The 21,234-nt window shown below is 32.5% G+C and overlaps 2 protein-coding genes across 2 annotated transcripts; both read left to right on the forward strand.

The window, feature by feature from the left end:
- Nucleotides 1-352: 352 nt before the first annotated feature.
- On the forward strand, nt 353-5,021 carry LOC139499148 (trans-1,2-dihydrobenzene-1,2-diol dehydrogenase-like). Its single transcript, XM_071287828.1, has 3 exons — nt 353-514; nt 2,878-3,028; nt 4,763-5,021. The coding sequence occupies exons 1-3, from the start codon at nt 446-448 to the stop codon at nt 4,882-4,884; spliced, it is 342 nt and encodes a 113-aa protein (XP_071143929.1). The 5' UTR covers nt 353-445; the 3' UTR covers nt 4,885-5,021.
- Nucleotides 5,022-11,641: 6,620 nt separating this feature from the next.
- On the forward strand, nt 11,642-14,630 carry LOC139498073 (uncharacterized). The gene is made up of 3 exons (XM_071286393.1): nt 11,642-12,159; nt 12,838-12,869; nt 13,929-14,630. The coding sequence occupies exons 1-3, from the start codon at nt 11,760-11,762 to the stop codon at nt 14,574-14,576; spliced, it is 1,080 nt and encodes a 359-aa protein (XP_071142494.1). The 5' UTR covers nt 11,642-11,759; the 3' UTR covers nt 14,577-14,630.
- Nucleotides 14,631-21,234: the final 6,604 nt, after the last annotated feature.

Here is a 21,234-nt window from a genome sequence, read left to right on the forward strand (position 1 = left end):
ATTGTAGTTCTGTGACTGCTATTAAAGTTATCTCAGATTCGAGGTAATCCAATATATTCTCTCGATCATATCCAGTAGTCAAACCATCATGGGGATCTTTCCATGTCTTGATTTGGACATTAGTTGTTTTATTTCGTTGGACACTTAAATTCGTGGATAAAGTCATCCACGAAAACCACAAAAATTGTTACCCCTCGAATTAAAGTCGTTCACAGTAAACAATTCAGAAAAAATGTCTGTAAATTTATTATAACTCTCATGTTGTTGTCAATCAAATATACTGTTTTGGGGTCATTTGATGATTAACATCAGGCAGACCACTGTGAGCCAATCAAAACCCTGTGGCTCATCCTTCCAAATATTTACCCAAATTATATGTGTTTAAGGTTATGACGTGGATGAATGTATTATCTTGACCTTCAGCAAAGGCCAGAAGGCATGCCTCATGTGTAGTTCTAAATGTTGTCATGAAAGGAATACAGCCATTGTAAACGGAACTAAAGGAAGTATTGAGGTATTTTTTGTAAACATGAATTAATTTGATGATAGAAAAATGTTCAATTTGATAGATGCTTTTGTGTTCTGTTAAATTCTTTCTTTTAAAATTGCCCGGGGGGTTACATCCTATATTTTTAGTGGTATGAGTGTGCCGCAACACAGGGTCTCTGTCATGTCCTGCTGGTTAGAACAGGGTCCCTTTTTCATGTCCTGCTGGTTAGAACAGGGTCGCTTGTTCATGCCCTGCTGGTGCGAACAGGTTTTTTTTTTTAAAACAAACTATTTTTCAGAACAGGATCGCTTATTTAACTGTTTAAGATACGGACTAGAACCCGGGTCTAGAACAGTATCTTTTTTATACGGTCTAGAACAGGGAATACATTTTCTGAGTGCTTATGCAACAAGGTATGTTTTTCAATATTTCAGTTTAGAACAGGGTATGGTTTTCAATGTTTTCTGGTTAGAATAGGGTATGATTTGGCAAGTGATGTTGGCACAGCTATACCTAAAAAGATAGTCAGTAACCACCCGGGTGAAATTGTAACACGATGATGACTGCTGTACCAATATCTTGATTCTATTATTTATTATGTTTGTTTAGTTCACGCATCATTGTAAATATAACGGAATTTGATGAAACTGTCGTAAAAAGTGAGAGGTTAAGCGCTATAAAACCAGGTTTAATCCACCGTTTTCTACATTTGAAAATGCCTGTACCAAGTCAGGAATATGAACGTTGTTGTCCATTCGTTTTAAATGTGTTTTGTCATTTGATTTGGCCATGTGATTTGATTTTCCTCTGAGTTTAGTATTTTTGTGATTTTACTTTTTAATGGCCAAATCAAATGATAACCCACTACAAACGAATGGACAATAACTGTCTTATTCTTGCTTGGTACAGGTATTTTCTTATGTAGATAGGGGATTAAATCGGGTTTTATAGCTAACAAGGTTAAATGTAATATACTGTTTTATCTGTATTTTGGTTCCAATTAAGACAAAAACCTTTAATTTAAATGACTTCATTTAACAAAAAATTCTACACGTTTACAATGATGAGTCTTGTGCACACGAAACGCGCGTCTGGGTATCTTTGATAACTATTTACACCATTGGGTCGATGCCACTGCTGGTGGACGTTTCGTCCCCGAGGGTATCACCAGTCCAGTAATCAACATTTCGGTGTTGACATGAATATCAATAATGTGGTCATTTTTATAAATTTCCTGTTTTAGAAAACTTTATTTTTTTCGAAAAACTTAGGATTTTCTTATCCTAAGCATAGATTACCTTAGCCGCATTTGGCACAACATTTTTTGAATTTTGAATCCTCAATGCTCTTCAACTTCTTACTTGTTTGGTTTTATAAATATTTTGATATGAGCGTCACTGATGAGTCTTGTGTAGACGAAACACGCGTCTGGCGTACTAAATTATAATCCTGGTACCTATGATAACTATTTGTCTTGGCTTTCCATCTTAAAAAACTAGTGATGTCCCAAAGCCATGTATTTGACATGTGAGAACTCGATCAATACGAAATATAAAATCACCGAATTATTCTGTATTTGCCGAGAGCACACATTTGTATTGGACAGATAGTTTTAGTCGTTTTAAGTTCAATAGCAGATAAGTTATTTAACAATATAAAAAAGTTGTATTTACACAAACATACATGTAAATTAGAAAATTAAAAGCAAACTAAACATTATTGTTATATAATCATCAATCTACAATCTGTCGATACCTGTATCTAGGTATTGCACAATATAATATTTTCTCTGACTGTTTATGACGTCTCTGCTCTAATCCCATTGGATGTTGGATGTGTACTGATTGATAATTTAGTCTTAGATGCATGTTTTTTAATTAGTTGTAAATGACTTTGGATTAGCTGTCAGTAACTGCGAGTACTCTCAGATTTGTACCTATTTGTTATTGTTCTGGTTTAGAATAGTTTTACATTTGTCATTTCGGGGCCTTGTATAACTTACTATATGTGGTATGGGTTTTTCTCATTGTTGAAGGCCGTACGGTGGTCTATAGTTATTAATATCTGTGTAATTTTGTCACTTGTGGAGAGTTGTCTCATTTTCAGTCATACCATATCTTCTTTTGTATATTGAATTACAGCATTCTAGTATTTGATTCAAGACAAAACTTTATGAAAAATTTAAATTTTTATTAGTTTGAATAATATTCTTATGATTCGTCTAAAATTTTGTTTCCTATTATTTTGAATATATAATATTTAAGAGAATTTTAGCACAAGATTAACATGATTTAAAAATTAGAATTTTCATATTTTGGTCGCAAATTACAAAATATATAATTCTAAAAGATAACATAATGCTAAAAATAAATCTCCCTATGTTATAGGTTGCAAGCCCTTTCTACTGTCCAGAAGAAGTTACTCTACCTTCTGGGATATTTAGAAACGAATTACCCCATGGATTTTGTCCATTCATTTGGATAAATGCGAGTGGATTACGATATGAAGCCGACGAGGTTCGTCGCTGTATCAAAAATGGTAGGTGCACACTATATCTATCAAATTCATTTTCTCTTTTCTGTATGAAGAATTGAAATTACAAAATTACCGAATGAAAATTTGAACACGTCAAACAAATGGATAACAGCTGTCATCAGCAGTGATAGAAATAACAAACACAAATGCAACACAAAAAGGTTAAAAACAAGATATCAAATACAACACGTAAATGTTCCCCGAGGGTATTATCAGCCCAGTAGTCAGCACTTGAATATCAATACTATGGTCATTTCTATAAATTTCCTGTCTACAAAATTATGAATTTTTCGAAATACTAAGGACTTTTTATCCCAGGCATAGACTATCTAAGCCGTATTTGGCATATTTTTGTGGAATTTAGGGTCCTCAATGCTCTTCAACTTTGTACGTCTTTAGCTTTCAAACTATATATATCTGAGCGTCACTGATGAGTCTCATTTAGACGAGAAACGGGTCTGTCGTATTAAGTTATAAACCTGGCAACTTTGATAACTATTAAGTAACACGATAAAAATGCCTAGTAGAAACTCATGGGGGAAATCAATGTGATAATAAAATTGAGAATGGAAACGGGGAATGTGTCAAAGAGACAACTATTCGACCATAGAACAGACAACAGCAGTAGGTCACCAATAGGTCGTCAATGAAGCAAGAAATTTCCGCAACCGGAGGCGTCCTTCAGCTGGCCCCTAAACAAATATATATGCTAACGACAAAGTTATTTTTCATTTACCTTATATATTATGAAACCGTTATTTTTCAAAAGGGATGATATTCCAAGGGTTTTTAAATATTTCGTGGTGGTGTCTTGCCATGGCTTTGTTTGGACTTGTTTGTTTGCGTTTGGCCATGAATGTTTGTCCCTAATAATTTTATCAACTATGTACTAGGATATGCATTCAGGTATTGCAGATTAAATTTATTTGTTCATAGTGTGTTAATTTACGTTTTTTGATGAGTTAAGCCTTCCAATTGATATTTTATCGTGTGTTTTTCTCTGTTGTGATGTTTTACTATTGTTTCAGAAAAAAAGGAGAAGGTTTGGTACCATTAAAACGTTTGCACAAATGTTTGCACCTGTCCAAAGTCAGGAATCTGATTTACATTAGTTGTCGTTTGTTGATGTAATTTGTTCGTGTTTCTCGTTTGTCGTTTTTATATATAGATTATACCGTTGATTTTCCCGTTTGAATATTTTACACTCGTAATTTTGGGCTTGTTGTTCGGTGTGAGCCAATGCTATATGTCGAAGGCCGTACATTGACCTATAATGGTTTTCTCTCATAAATTGTTATTTGGATGGACAATTGTCTCATTGGCACTCATACCACATCTTCCCATATCTAGTTTAGTGATAATGGACGTCATACTAAACTCCAAATTATACACAAGAAACTAAAGTTAAATATAATACAATACTTACAAAGGCCAGCGGCTCCTGATTTGGGACAGGCGCAAAAATGCGGCGGGGTTAAACATGTTTATGAGATATCAACCATCCACCGATACCTCTAGCCAATGTAGAAAAGTAAACACACAACAATACGAACATTAAAATTCAGTTTAAGAGAGTCCGAGTCTGATGTCAGAAGATGTATCAAAAGAAAATAAACAAAATGACAATGATCTATTCAACAATGGACAACTACATTTGTACATGTTTTTATTGGTAATGCACTCTGAAAATAAACAACAAACTGCTTTTATTATTCGTGATTTTAATGATTTTTACAGGTTTATTGGAATGCCCTGATTTTACACATAAGGAATCAGAAATTGTTCATACCATAATAGATGAAGCAGCAAAACAGATTGGTCGAAATATACCACATACACCAATAAACGTTGAAATATAAAGAATAGTGTAAATATTCTTTTCTGAAAGTAATCTGATGTATGGATAACATGATATCAAAAACAAAACTATGAACAGACTCAAATGTTATAACATTTTCCTTCTTACTTAATAATAAACATCAATATCCAAATGAAATCATCTTTTAGTTTATTCCAGGAATTGAACTGAATACCAATATATGTTAAATAAGGGAAACTGTAGTATACCGCAGTTCCAAAGTCAGACATCGATGGACAGAAAAAAAATTTGGTAACAAACTAAAACAAAGGGAAATAAAGGCAACAGTAGAAAGTAAAATCACAAAAATACTGAACTCAGAGGAAAATCAAATCTGAAAGTCCTTAATCAAATGACAAAACATATCAAAAACGAATGGACAACAACTGTCATATTCCTGACTTGGTACAGGCATTTTCAAATGTAGAAAAATGGTGGATTAAACCTGGTTTTAAAGCGCTAAACATCTCATTTTGTACGACAGTCTCAATACATTACGTTATATTTACAATGATGCGTGAACTAAACAAACATGATAAATAGTACAACAACAACACTTCAACAAGTGCATTGCATAATGGAACGGCCATATACCTGACTTGGTACGGGACATTTTAAGTGGAAATCAAGTTGTCAAAATCAACACGAATACGAATGACACACTACACCAATTCTGAATCTCGATGTTAAGTGACAACGACATTTGAAAATCATTACAATGTCATCAATAGTCATATGATTTGTTTACGGATAATCACATGTTAAACTATATTTTAAGGTAAATATAAATGGCGAAAAAAAGTGATATTTCACGGTTATCTAAAGGCGATTTACTTTATGGCCTCATCTAATAAATGTCATGGTTTTGTTCAAGTTTTTTGAAAGAGTATATCTATGATTAGTTGTTTGAAAAAAATACTTAAAATACATAAGATGTACACCATAGAAAATAAATGAAATAACAATTAAAATGTCAATTGTTCTTGAACAATCGCTTCGGTCAAATGTAAACAAGTTGCGCCTCATCCACCTCAACTTTTTTCACTATTTACTATTTCTGTAAGTACAATCGTTTTTGATGTATCGACTGAAAAGTTGTAAGGTCAAAGGTCAAGGTCAACCTTAAAAAGCTTTAAAACACACTGAAAATCCTTTAAATAGGTCAAAAACACATAATTCGCTATATGGGACAGGACCTTAATCTTTGACCTTTTGACCTTTGTCAAGGTCATTAGTCCCCAATGTCATTGCTGAAGACCCCATGAGTCTAGGACCTTTGGTCATATAGTAAATGCTGATTTTGCCTTTTCAGAAACCTAAAACAAGAGTTATGCCCCTTACAGAAAGATCAAATCTCTTCGGTCAAAATGTAACAAAGTTGCGCATTAATGACCCAAATATTTTCCACTATACAACACTTCTGAAAGTATAAAGGTTGCTGAGATGTTCTGATAACAAGGTGTTAGGTCAAAGGTCGTATTTTTCAAAGTCACATGAATTGATGATGAATGGTGAAGATCCTAGGTGTCTACGACTTACGGTTTCTGAGTTTTGGTGGCCAACCGACACCGGTTAATTTTAATAGGTGCATAACCCTACCAATGAGTCGTTGAATCTTTTCGATCCAAATGTAACGAAGAACCAGGGTCTGGTCCTGAACAAATTTCACCCTTCGTTTTTTTTCTACCTATTACGGTTACGGTGTTTGAACGATTACAAGGTTTTTAGGTTTCGGAGGGATTACTCCTAACCGACAAAATATTTCGACTAACAGGGTGAGTTCTGGATAGGTATTAATGACACCGATACAAAGTGTGAACATGAAAGCGACACGTTTTACGGTTAAGGCTGCTAACTTCGTCAAAGTTTGGCGGAAGAGTAATAATAATAATTAAAAACCAATTGTTCAGAGAACTATTGATGGTCTTTCCACCAGTAATGATTTTTTTATATGAAAATATTAAAATTTGGTTATAAATGTCAATTTCAGCGTCAAATGACAACTTATTGTACGCTGATGTTAAAACTAACAATTTGGTAAAAATAATTTGTCGATATCTTATAAGGTTAATGAAAATGAGTGAAAATAAGCCAAAATCAAAATTTAGAATATGACCTTGACCTTTGACCTTGACCTTATTTTCAATTTTTTGGACTAAGGATCTCAAATCAAAAGACCCTAGGTCTCTATCACTTATGGTTTTCCAGTTTAAGATACATTTCAAAATTTCAAATACAAAAGGGGAAATAACTCTCATATGGAATCTCGATACGGCTTCGGTCAAAATAAAACAGAACGTCCTGAGGATATAACGAGCAATTTGGAAAAATAAATTTGTCGGTTTCTTATACGGTTGCGAAGCCTTAGAGATAACAAGAAAAACAGTGTTAGGGGAGATAACTCTTATAGGGGAAAGTATTTGGTTAAGCAGAGTTGGTTTCAAAAGCGTATAAACTGTTCGATATCATATTCCAAATATCTAAGCGACATCTTGCGAAACAAAAAAACAGTGAAGGAAAAAAATTAGGCGGAAGAAAAAAAAAATAATTAAAATCCAATTGTTCAGAGAACCATTGATGGTCTTTCCACCAGTAAGGATCTTTTTTATATGAAAATATTAAAATTTGGTTTTAAATGTCAATTTTAGTGTCAAATGACACCTTATTGGACGCTGATTCCAAAAATATATGGTTTATATCCAAAAAGATATACATAAGGGAGATCACGTTTTACTTCCGGTTTAAAAGATGTTATTTCCGGTATGTTTGGATAGTTTACTTGACACTGATTCCAAAAATAGATGGTTCTATATACTTTTACATTGAATTAGTACAAAAAATGGCTACTTCCGGTTTACAAAAGGTCACTTCCGGTTGACTTTTTCAAGGTCACATTGCTTGCAACCTTTTGCCAAAAGTCCCATGGCTTTATCATGTATATATAAGAGGAAAAAGCAAAGGTCAAAATTTAGAACGTTAAATTTACATATGACCTTGAGCTCAATTTCAAGGTCATCAACCAAGGACCTCAAATCAAAAGACTCTAGGCCTCTACTTTATATTGTTAATGAGTTATATTACCATACAACTAATATTAGATATAAAAGGGGGCAAATCTCGCATTAAATGTTACGTACCCTTTTAAGTAAAATTTACATGTTACGACAAGTCGCAACTAACTATTGTGTGAAAATATTTTGTCGATATCTTGTATGATTTCTGAAAATAAGAGATAACAAGCCAAAATCAAAAATTTGAACATGACCTTGACCTTTGACCTTGACCTCGTTTTCATACTTTTTGAGCAAGGGCCTCAAATCAAAAGACCCTAGGCCTCTATCACTTATGGTTTTCCAGTTACAAATTTATTTCACTTATTTCAATACAAAAGGGGAAATTACTCTCATATGAGGTCTTCGTAAAGCTTCGGTCAAAATAAAACGTAACATCCTAAGGATATAACGAGCAATTTGGAAAAATAAATTTGTCGCTTTCTTTTACGGTTGCGGAGGAGATCTGATAACAAGAAAAACAGTGTTTGGGGAGATAACTCTTACAAAGAAAAGTGTTCGGTTAAACAGGGTGAGTTTCAAAAGCGTATAGACTGTATGATCTCATATACAAAAAAACTAAGCGACATCTTTTGAAACATTTTTACACCGCAAGAAAAAAATTAGGCGGAAGAAAAAATAAATAATCAGAACAAAATCAATAGGTCTTTCCACACGAAAGGTGGAAAGACCTAATAATCAGAAGAAATCCAATAGGTCTTTCCACGGAAAAGTGGAAAGACTTAATAATCAGAAGAAATCCAATAGGTCTTTCCACGGAAAAGTGGAAAGACCTAATAATCAGAAGAAAACCAATAGGTCTTTCCACGGAAAAGTGGAAAGACCTAATAATCAGAAGAAAACCAATAGGTCTTTCCACGGAAAAGTGGAAAGACCTAATAAACAGAAGAAATACAGTAAGGTATTTCCCTTTTGAAAAAGGAAAGACCTTAATTATAGGATACATCGACTCAAAGAAGTATATCGACCTCGGACTTCGTCCCCAATCAACATACTTCTTTCATGTCACATATCCCTGTTTCGACCTCTTTCAATGGTTATAATTGTATAGTACAATGTCACGAATGTACGTCGTTCAAAATCAGTTTATTTTAAATGTTATCTTATAGTAAAACTGATTGGATACTGTTAACAGTTATTACGCCTTCATAAATTGACATTTCGTATGCATATTCTATATCTTAACATGACTATGTTTACTATCGGTTAGCTTGTTAGTTTTTGAACGAAATATTTCGACATATTAGTCCTAATGCATCAAATAGAAATACGGACCAAAAATCAACACGACGGGTGCTATATGTGGGGCGTTATCTGCTTACCCTTTCGAAGAACATGATATTACTCCAGTGTTTGATAGTGTTCGTGTTTCTCAGTCTTTAGTTGTAACTGTTGTGTATATAATACATTTTTAACACTTTAAAAAAGATTGATATTTGACCTTTCTATGACCAACTGGTTATATAATATCAGATAAGTATACAAACCATAATAATACACATATTGCCTGTGACGTTTATCTAATTGTTAATGGTATCAGGCTTATAATTTGACACACCAGACGCGTGTTTCGTCTACATAAGGCCCATCCGAGACGATAAGATAAAAATAATGACAAAGCCAAACAGGTATTAAGTTGATGTATAATACTGAACTCCAAAACGTAGAAATGAACTACAACTAAAAATGACATGAGACTAGAGGCATAGACATAGAGGATACTACTTTTTGATATTCCATTCCCCTAATAATGCTTAGGTATGAGGTCAGCTGACACACTTGTTTTCTACAACGATACTGACACAACTATAGTTTACAAGACGATTTACTCATTGTTTAAGGATCGAAAATAATTTTAACAAAATTATTGCATATAAGGCGACACGTGTTCTCTTTCTTGAACAAAGTTCTGTACCAGTTTATAGATAATCATGTTGTAGGCATTCATAACTTGACGTGGAAAAAGCGACGATTGTCGGATTACTATAGTCAATAAATGATCATAAAAGATTTTAAGATGAAAAAATACGGCATTTGATAGCAGTGCTCTGACTGATACCACCAGGTTCAACTCACTTTTTTTTTTAAATGTGCTGTACCTAGTCTTATTCGGTTGGTATTTATTTTCGTGGTTTTCGTGGATTACTTTATATCCGAATTAAAATGTCTAATGAAATAGTGCAACTGTTATCTAAATGAAAACATGTTGTCAAGTGATTAAAGATTGCATATTTTGGCGTTAATATTGAGTCACTGATAAGGTCTTTGCATCGGAACTAAACACATTTATTCTAAAAACAGTTGTTGGCATGACACGGGTTATGTTCTTCTCATATATGTTATGATGGTATGATACTAAACCCCTAACGGGAAGGATTGTGCCTGATGTTCATATGATGAAATCATAATCTTTCAGTCAGTTTAATTGAAGTCTGGAGCTGGCATGTCAGTTAACTGCTAGTAGTCTGTTGTTATTTATGTATTATTGTCATTTTGTTTATTTTCTTTGGTTACATCTTCTGACATCAGACTCGGACTTCTCTTGAACTGAATTTTAATGTTCGTATTGGTATGCGTTTACTTTTCTACATTGGTTAGAGGTATAGGGGGAGGGTTGAGATCTCACAAACATGTTTAACCCCGCCGCATTTTTGCGCCTGTCCCAAGTCAGGAGCCTCTGGCCTTTGTTAGTCTTGTACTATTTTAACTTTTAGTTTCTTGTGTACAATTTGGAGTTTAGTATGGCGTTCATTATCACTGAACTAGTATATATTTGTTTAGGGGCCAGCTGAAGGACACCTCCGGGTGCGGGAATTTCTCGTTGCATTGAAGACCTGTTGGTGACCTTCTGCTGTTGTCTGTTCTATGGTCGGGTTGTTGTCTCTTTGGCACATTCCCCATTTCCATTCTCAATTTTATTACACAAACATATTGCTTTTTCTCAATCCAAGAAAATACGTTCACAGTAGAAGTTGAGTTTCCCGCGGTTTTGGCACACTTCTTAAGCATATCACGGATAGCTGTTGTATTTTACACAAACATGAAGTTCAATAAAGACGTTCTTCGTATCTGCTGTCAGCCAATTAAAAGCACTGAAGACTTACTTGAAATGTTATAAGTAATACTTAAATAAAAAAGAATCGTATTTTTTAAAAATTGTAACCAATGCTTCTTTGATAAGTGAAGACATATATAATATTTGTTCCATGGTAAACTGTAAAAAAAACTACCTGAAATTTCTTTTTAAAAGTCAACACGGACAAAATCAATATTATGTTTTCGAACTTAGAGAAAATTAAAATGGCTAACATGTTGCAACTCGACATTAGAAATACGAATAAGGTTAATAAACCGTTGACCAATTAAGTCGGAAGGGATAATTCAATGATGTATGTTTGGTGTTTAAAACAATGTTTGTTTTTATTCCGTTTAAAAAAAATCAATTTATTTCACTTTTACCTGTCCAATAATAAGTAATGGTATCACTTCACTACTTGGATGACTAGTTGGTTGAACAAGTTTTTAGTAATTATATTCATTGGGTTAAACGGAAAAATATTTATAGATACAATTAATACACTTATTTGTCGTTTGTTGTTTTAAGGTACACGTGAAATAGAGCTGATAATGCATGTTTGTAATACTACTAAGTTTATGTAAATATATTTTAGATAAATTGAAGTAATTTTAATATTTTAACAGTTATCTCATTCGATATCTTTGTTTAAAATGTACAATATGAAAGTTCATGTAGATAATGACAATCTATATGTGTTAAAATAAGAACGAAGTAGAATATGATAATATGTATTCAAACGTTGTGCGAGCTATTGATGACAATTCGAATACTGTTTCAGCAGCTTCTAGCGCTGTTGGCAGCACGTCAGCAGACTCATATTCCGTGCGACTTAAACACCGCATACTTATGACAACAATTACAACACTAAGAGACAATATAGGTATTGTCAGTGATGTCCTTGTGAACGAAATAGAGAACAAAGCAAATTATCTCTACAATGAAGCCTGTCCTGAACATGTTACTAATCTAGACAAGGATCGACTAAAACAATGCGAAAAAGTTTTTCAACAGGCATTTGTTTTATTTAAAGATGGCCTTGAAAATATGTCTATTTCATTGAATGAAATTCAAGAGATATGTAAAATGACAAGTGTACCAACAACAGATGATCAAACACAAAATAGAGGTAATATGGACTTACAATACAAATATATGATGATTTCAATTAATTTATTCAAAAACTAAGCCTGTTATCTTATTGTGATTAAAATATTCAAAGCGGTAACCGCAGATTTATTACTTTGAAATGTTTCGCACCTTGTCAAAGGACATTAATCTAGACAGTCAATGATACGTTTGTTACAATTTTTTGTATACCTATAAAAGATTGTTTAAAAACTATATTCCAAATCCAAAAAATATTTTAACTTTCCATATCATAACGATTAAGGTCATGTCGATATAGTTTATTCAGAATATTTACACATTTGTAATTGATTCAACCTTACAATAGCGACGTACGGATAATTTCAAAGAGTTGTACATTAAATGAATGGTTTACAGGGGGAAAAAAGCTGAAAGGCTAACTACGGTGCATTTTTTAACATGTGACATACTGATGGCATCAACTATCTTCCATGTCTTGTATAATTAACTTTTTTATTAACTGTTAATTTGTTCATGTTTTGAATATGAACGAATTTGTTGCATTTCAGTGTAAATGTTTACTAAAATAAACCAATCATTATATAAACCATTTTCAATTTTCATATGTGCTTTTAACGGGATTTGCTTACTCTTATTTTAAAGAAATACCATAGACATATCTGATACTGCAGTTATATTTTATATATTTATATTGCAGATTTAAAGTTTAAGGACATCCCAGAAAAAGAGGTTTGTACATATGAAGATCTATCTTGTTGGAATAAATTTAAGACGAGTCATATAAAATGATACAACTAATTATATAATTCTCCTTTCGAATAGCATAAATTACAAAGATAGTGATAAAACTTATCTTCCCTGGGGCCATCATGAAATAATTGAAATATAACAAACAAAGCAATGCACAATACGCGAGCATACACATAAAGAACAACTCAGATGAGAAAATTGTCATAAAATATACTATTTCTGAAATAGGTAAAAAATATGAACTTATTTCGTTTTTCCATCATTGAAATTACGTAAACAATATAAATTTTAAAGTTTAAGTATATTATGCATATAAAATAGTCAACAGATATATTTAAATAAACTCACTTTATAACTATTTCGATCTGAGCGTCACTGAAGAAGTCTTATGAAGACGAAACGCACGTGTATTAAATCATAATCCTGCTACCTTTGGTAACTTTTTACACCACTGGGTCGATACCACTGCTGATGAACGTTTCGTCCCCGAGGGTACCACCAGCCCAGTAGTCATGAATATCAATTATGTTTTAATTTTAGTAAATTTCCTGTTGGTAAACTTTAATGTTTTTGAAAAACTAAGGATTTTCTGATGCCAGGAATAGATTACCTTAGCCGTTTATGGCTCAACGTTTTGGAATTTTGGGACCACAATGCTCTTCAACTTTGTGCTTGTTTGGTTTTATAAGTATTTCAATCTGAGCGAGTGAATATTTTTACCTCATCTAATCCGAATTGATGTGAACTTCAAATGAACCTCTTAGCTACAGTTGGGTTACGCATGACACAGGCGTGTTCTGGTAGTACAAGGAAAAGCATGTCAACATTGAATATTAAAACAAGGGTTAACCATTTGATTAACCGATACTATCTACAAAAACTCCTTCTCTCATGTCTTATACAGCTAAAAATCATTATATGTTCTTTCTTTTATTCTTGATTTTAAAATTGACAATATACTAAACTAATCAGTATATTTTATATTGTATGTCAGTTCAGGCGATAATATGTAATTTTGAATACATTATGTTTTAATAGGGAAATACGCTTTTTGATCCGATACAATCAAATTCGAGCAGGGACTATGAATTCCTACCAACTTCTAAGACTGACTGCAGTTTAACAGACAGAGACTCACATCTTCAGAAAGGTCCACAACGAAGTGCTAGAGCTACTCAATCAGATCGGCTAGTCCCACGATACAATCCAGCCGAGTTTGACCTCTCACCCTATGGTGCAAGATTTTTTGTTATGAAGACCCGGATAGAAGAGAGTCTTCATGATTCGATCAAACTTGGTTTCTGGTGTAGCACAATACAAGGGAACCGTAGAGTAGACGCTGCATTCAAGGAGAGAGATGGTAAAGGTCCCGTGTATATGTTTTTCAGTGTAAATGGCAGTTATCAATTTTGTGGAATGGCTCAAATGATGAGTCCTGTTGATTTAAACACATACATCAGTGGCTGGGAATACTCTGGATTCAAGGGAAAGTTTGCCGTCAAATGGATTTACATAAAAAATATTCCAAATAGCGTTTTCAGACATATACGCCTTGAAAATAATGAAAATAAGCCACTAACAAACTCCAGAGATACCCAAGAGGTGCCATTAGGAAGAGGGAGAGAAGTGTTGAAAATAATTCATTATTATCAAAATTCTGACAGTATCCTTGATAATTTTAAATAGAATGTCTAGGAAAAATTAAAAGATTTTTCAGTCCATTAAATGTCATGTAACTAATAAAAAGATATACAGTCATAGTTATTTTTTCCGTTCCTTCCATGAAGTGTTGATTTGTTTATTGATATTGTGATTGACATTGCAATTTATCACAATATACTAACAGTGTATCTAGTGCATGCATTAAGAAGAACAAAACATTTTATGACGCATTTTCATGTGACAGCTGATACGGAAATACTTTTATTTGACTATATCACTGTTTCTAAACACCTATATAAAAAGCAGTTTGGACGCCTTGAATTTAAATCGTGATGTTTTCATATTTTACAGCACTGTTTTAATAGTGATTAAGATGATAACATAATGTTGACTACGGTACCCCTATTATTGACATTTTCCATAATATGCCTGTTTGTTTTGTTTATGCATCGTTGTTAATATAATTATATGTCAAATCAGTTGTCAAAAGTACTATATGAGTGACGATTTTCTAAACAGTCTACTTCTTAATTCGTCAAACATGTTGTTAATAAGGAACTCAAAATTACTGATCATTTGTTACTCGATGTAGCTTGTTTTACCTTTTGGTTCACTATTAACAAAATATGCAGTATGGTATCCTAAAGCTATGAAAAGATAGCGTATGCTACCATTTTAATAATGAAAAGCATTTTCAATTTTATATTTGGAATGGTAATATGAAGGGTTGAAAAATCAAATGGATTTAATGCAGATAAAGATCGCGATTATCCAGAAGTTTATCCGTATATGGTTATTACCACTACACAGGTTAACTGTTTCACAGTATTTGTGAGGACCAATTGTCACTGCAGAAAGAATTTTTGTCAATCCAATTGCTAATTGCTTTGTAGAATATGCAGATTAACCAAAAATGTACAGTTGTTTGTAAGATATTTAGTAAAGTTTATGTATCCAATACAAACAAAGTAAGTTCTAAGATTCGCTGTTGAATCAAATGTTCATTGAAGCCATGAGGTTTATGTTAAACTAAAATCTTATTATTGTCAAACGCTTTATTTTGAATGTGTGATCTCCAAACTACTCATCGTGAACAGACTATAATCATTTCATAGCTTCTGTTTCTCGTTACCTTTTTGATTCATAGACCGGATTGCTTTAATTTATTCTGACAAAATGTCCAGTGCAATGCTCTGGTGAGGTCTTCAATAGAATCCATAATCATTTTGAAGGTATGGTTTCAATTGAGGTTCTCCATATTGAAATATATTTAGATCTCCAGTAATAACATGACCAGAAAGGCTGTGAATAAAGGTGATTTGGCACTGTAGCATGTCAAAAACAAAATAGTGGGTACTTGTTCTTAATCTAAGTCCTGTCTTTTATGCTTTTTCGTGTTAAAGATAAGTACTTAAGGTTCAATGGGTTTAATGTTTTGATTTAGGATACGATAAAAACAGACTGATTATGTAATTATAGTTAAAGTTAAGATTTAAACTCTTTGTAAAGAAAAGGTAGCTGAAGTCGGTAGCATCGATTCCCTTAATAAAAAAACATATTTCCTATTTTTATCATATAATGGTATTTATCTGGCTGGTGGAGAAGGACGGTAAGAGCTACATCACAAACTCAACCGACCCGTTTATATATTTGAGAAAATGTATGAATGCATCCCTTGTCACATGCACTTACTAGCCAACATTTAAGAAAATTAACAGTCAAAGAAAACGAAATGTTCTAATGTAACGATGAGTATGTAAAAAGTAAAATCACAAAAATACGGAACTTAGAGGAAAATCAATTCAGAAAGTCCATAATCACACGGCAAAATCATTTAACAATACGCATCAAAAACGAATGGACAAGAACTGTCATATTCCTGACTTGGTACAGGCATTTTCAAATGTAGAAAATGGTGGATTAAACCTTGGTTTATAGCGCTAACCCTCTCACTTTGATGACAGTCTCATCAAATTCCGTTATATTTACACTGATGCGTTCACTAAACAGACACAAAGATAAAATAGTCAAAATATGGGTACATCAGTCATCATCGTATAAAAATTTAATGGAATGGCATTAAAGCACATAGAGGGTGAATTATTTTCGGAAGACTTTTTTTTTATACTTGTGCCACTGCGAACTTGTTTTTTTCCATTACTATGCTCGGGTCTTAAGTTAGTATCAAATACGTTTATAAAAGAAAGGCGAAAGATACAAAAGGAACAGTCAATCTCATAAATTGAAAATAAACTGACAACGCCATGGCTCAAAATAAAAAAGAAAAACAGACGAATTATAGTACACAAGAAACGTATTAACAACATAGAACCCTTAAGACTGAGCAAAATGAACCTCACCAAAATCTGGGGGTGATCTAAGATGCTCTTGAAGGGTACGCAGATCGTGCTCCACATGTGGCACCCGTCGTGTTGCTCATGTTATTACATTTACATCAATGCAGCCTAGACTCGTCTAGTATTATCATTGTAACCATATGGTAATACTGTATCTGGTTAAGTTACTAAATTACCAACATTTTGCAGGACACTTATTGGGAGAAAATTGTTTACATAACGGAAAGGTAATTGCAAATATCAATAAAGCAAATGTTTGCAAATATGTGACCTGCGATCGATTTTTCTTTGTTTTTTTTTTTTTTTTACATCAGAGATATTTCAAACAGATTTGATATTCGAATTGTACGTTTTATCTATAAAGAAGGCATCACCAGCGCTCTTAAAAAAAGTGTCGGGCCAAATCAATCAAAAAGTTGAAAGGCATTGCAAACTTAGAATTCTCATCCTATCTTTGCCTTAGGTTTCTCGATGGAAAACATGAATTGTAAAGAAGGAGATGATTCTTCAATAAAGGCAACAGTAGTATACTGCTCTTCGAAATTCATAAATCGACAGAGAAAAAACAAATCCGGGCCACAAACCAAGACCGAGGGAAACGTATCAAATATAAGAGAACTACAAACCAGTCTTTAATTGCATCTTTTGATTTTGACTACAAATTGCAATCTCTCATCAGAAACTGGTTGTTTCCTATTTCAAATGTTTGTAATGATGTAACGTCCCAATATTATATAGGTATACTTAGCGTCATCTTTAAAGATGTCTTGAAAACGACCTTTCTTCATTCAGCATATATTTCAATATACTAGTTAAAATTGAGATATTTTTGTAATTATTTTACCTTGTACTATTCAATGTCCAGATATTTCAAATTTCATAACACGACGGGTGCCGTATACGGTGCAGAAAATGCTTACCCTTTCGGAGCACCTGATTTCACTCCCGGTGTTTAGTGGAGTTCGTGTTGTTTCTTATTTATTATTTATAACTGTTGATGTAAATGTCCTTTGGTTTTGTGAGTCTTTGTTTACTCATTGGCTTTGATTGTTATTGTCCTCATCGACAACTTACAACATTGTTTTATTTCTGAAAGTAAATGTTAAAACTATAAACTTGTAGTTACTTGACCTGTAGATGTTAAAATACACGTAGTCATGAAAATTCGAAAAACTCGTGATTTAATAATTATACACAATGGAATTTATCTTTTGTGGAATGATTAATGTCAGTAAAAAATAGCAGAACAATTTTTTACCAGTGTACTGATAAAGATGATGATTACATTAAAGTTCTCTTTCCAAGGTGTCAACAACTTGCCCATTCCATTGTTTACATGAAGTCGAGAAAATCTATCATTCAACAAATGATCACATATGAAAAACACAATTACCTCCCCTGTAATGGCTGCGCCCATGAACAAAATTTTGTAGCAGTACATTTTGAGATATTTTAGATATTACGGAGATGTAGAGTCTTTAAAAAGTGGTACAGATGATTTTGTTTCAATGAATTGACATAAATATATACAAAAATATAATGTCTCGGCAATATTAGCCCATATCCATGCACCGCAGATGAGCTGAGCACAACGAAGTATAGATACCCTAACCGTTACGAGTAAATGAAGTAATTTTTCTACTTTTCTACTTTTCTATATTATTACAAGAAACAAAGACAAATATATACAGTCCCTGGCATCACTTACGATTTTCTATAAACATATAACAAGTGGTATTATAACGATACACTTCTCAACACAAAAGACAACTACATCGTACATGTAGTGGCAGCACCAGTACTGCAGTAGTCATATAAAACTATAAATTTGAATTATTTTTTCAATCCAACATGGCATCACAAGAACAATTTGATGATTTAAAGACCCTTATTATGGGAATAGATAAGAAAGTTACTGTATTTTCTACACAGCTGAATAAAGTTGAACGCAACTTGACAAGTATGATAAACGAGGTGAAGGCTGATGTAAATGTGCTCAATGTTAAGTACGAAACCTCCCACAAAGAGCTTAAATCTCTTCGTAATGATTTCACAGAGCTCGAAAGAGGTGTTCAAGGTATGGATGCACAGATTCAATTCATAGAGAATGATAAACTTGAAAAACAAAAAATAGAGTTACAAAAGCAAATTGATGACCTTAAAGAGCAAGCTGTTTTACTAGAAAAACATGATAGGAAGTATAACATACTGATATACGGTATAGATGACACTAAAAAAGATGAGAATGTGTATGCTATAACAAGAAAACTCTTCAGTGAAGACATGCATATTGACGAAAGAAAAGCTAATGCTATACCCATCGCAAATGCACATAGAGTCCCTACACATGGGAAAGGTCCAAAGCCTATCATAGTTCGTTTCCTGCATTTTGGGGATAAGCAACTTATCATGTCCAACGCACACAACTTAAAAGGGAAAAAAATACGCATTCTTGATGATCTGCCAATTTCAATGAAGGAGGAGAGATATTTACTTTCGCACAATGCATACAAAATAAGAAAAAGGGACAAATTACAAACAAGAATTCGAGCAAAGGGGGCCCACATGACATTAGAGACTCGTAAAAATAGTTCAGAAGAATGGTCTACATGGGGATAACTGTTGTACTGCAGTTTTATATACTTTCTATATACTATTACATGTATAAGATAAAAACTGGTTGCTATATAAAATGTCATATATATATAATACTATTGAGTATATAAATTAACTAAGAATATAAAAAGATATAAATTTAATAATGAATTCTAGAACAAATTATATATTACATTGAAACAAGAATTTTGAATTGTTTAGATTTCTTTTTACAGGCTTTAGATTGATAGTTCATGTAGTAAGTATAGAAAAGAAAAAAAAAATTGTTGCTTTTTCATTTGGCTTACATTTTATTTTAAGTTTTGCTTCTTTATTTTTGCTTTATTTTGTTTGACTAGCTTGATTTGATATGTTTTATTATTATTTTTTTTTCATGGCTTTTCTTGTTATGTTGAATAAATGCATGCATGCTTTAGCTTACATATAGGTATTATATGCTATAATGTGATTTGATTTAATTTGTTATTTTTTTTGTTGCTTTTTTCGTTCCGCATTTTGTATTCAGATGTTGATATATTTAGAGAAAATGCATGCTTTAGTCTATTCGTTGTGTGTGAATTTATAAGATCACCTTAAAAAGTGTATATATAAACAATTGGAGGATGTGCGGGGTGCTTTTTTATACCTTTAAGACTCTACATTTCGTAAAAATAAACATTAAGATTGAAATAAAACATGTACATTTTGTACCTTCAATACTCAAAAGGGATAGAAATTTATACTTTAAGGTGAGCTTTAAAAAATGAATATTTAGTTTTTGATCTCAATTATAGTAAATTAAAAAATTGTGTATACTTATTTAAATCCAAAGATGCAAAGTGACACCTCACATGTTGTAGTGTTGTGATATAAACATATAAGACAAACTTGACCAGATCAGATAAGGAAGCACAGAAACAATGGACATTTTGTGGTTTTGAGGTGCTTCTTGTGTGATCTCTTCTCTTTTGTCTAAACAATTATTTAATGTTTAAACCTAAATTATTAATTATAAGTTTGTAAGAAATGGTGCTTAAATATTTAGATGTAGTACATATTATTATGCAGATCAGTACAAAACTTTGTCTGGCCTAATTTTAATCAAAAAACAAATTGAGTTATCTCCCCTAGAACACATGTAAATCTACTTTAAGATCAGAAATATCTTAGTTTCATATTATATGTTTTAAATGTGTTTCTTTTTCTTTTTTGTTTGTTTCTTTTATGTATATTATATTTATTACAAAACATGGATTTCTGGTATTTGGCATATATATGAAATTTTTTTCAGGAAGTGAAATATTATGAAATCAGTCCTGATGTCTCGCATAAACTATTTTTTCCTTTGTTTTTGAAAATATCATACTTCACAGTTGAAGAACAAATATCATGATGGAAGGAAAAAACATTAAAATAATGTCCTATAATTGTCAAGGACTTCAAATGAAGGAAAAACGGGGCGATATTTTTGATTATCTTAATTCAAAAGATTTAAATATTTATTGTCTCCAGGATACACATTTTATAGAACAAGATGAAGTTTTGATAAAAAACCAATGGAAAGGCCATTGTGTTTTCAATTCATTTGCTTCAAACAAAAGAGGAGTTGCTATACTGTTTAAAAATAATTTTGACTATAAAATACACAAAGTTAAAAAAGATGGAGATGGCAATCTGGTGGGATTGGATCTTAATATTGAAGACAAGAGATTTACTCTGATAAATGTTTA

Source organism: Mytilus edulis, chromosome 12 (assembly GCF_963676685.1).
Source record: "Mytilus edulis chromosome 12, xbMytEdul2.2, whole genome shotgun sequence".
Classification (NCBI taxonomy): domain Eukaryota; kingdom Metazoa; phylum Mollusca; class Bivalvia; order Mytilida; family Mytilidae; genus Mytilus; species Mytilus edulis.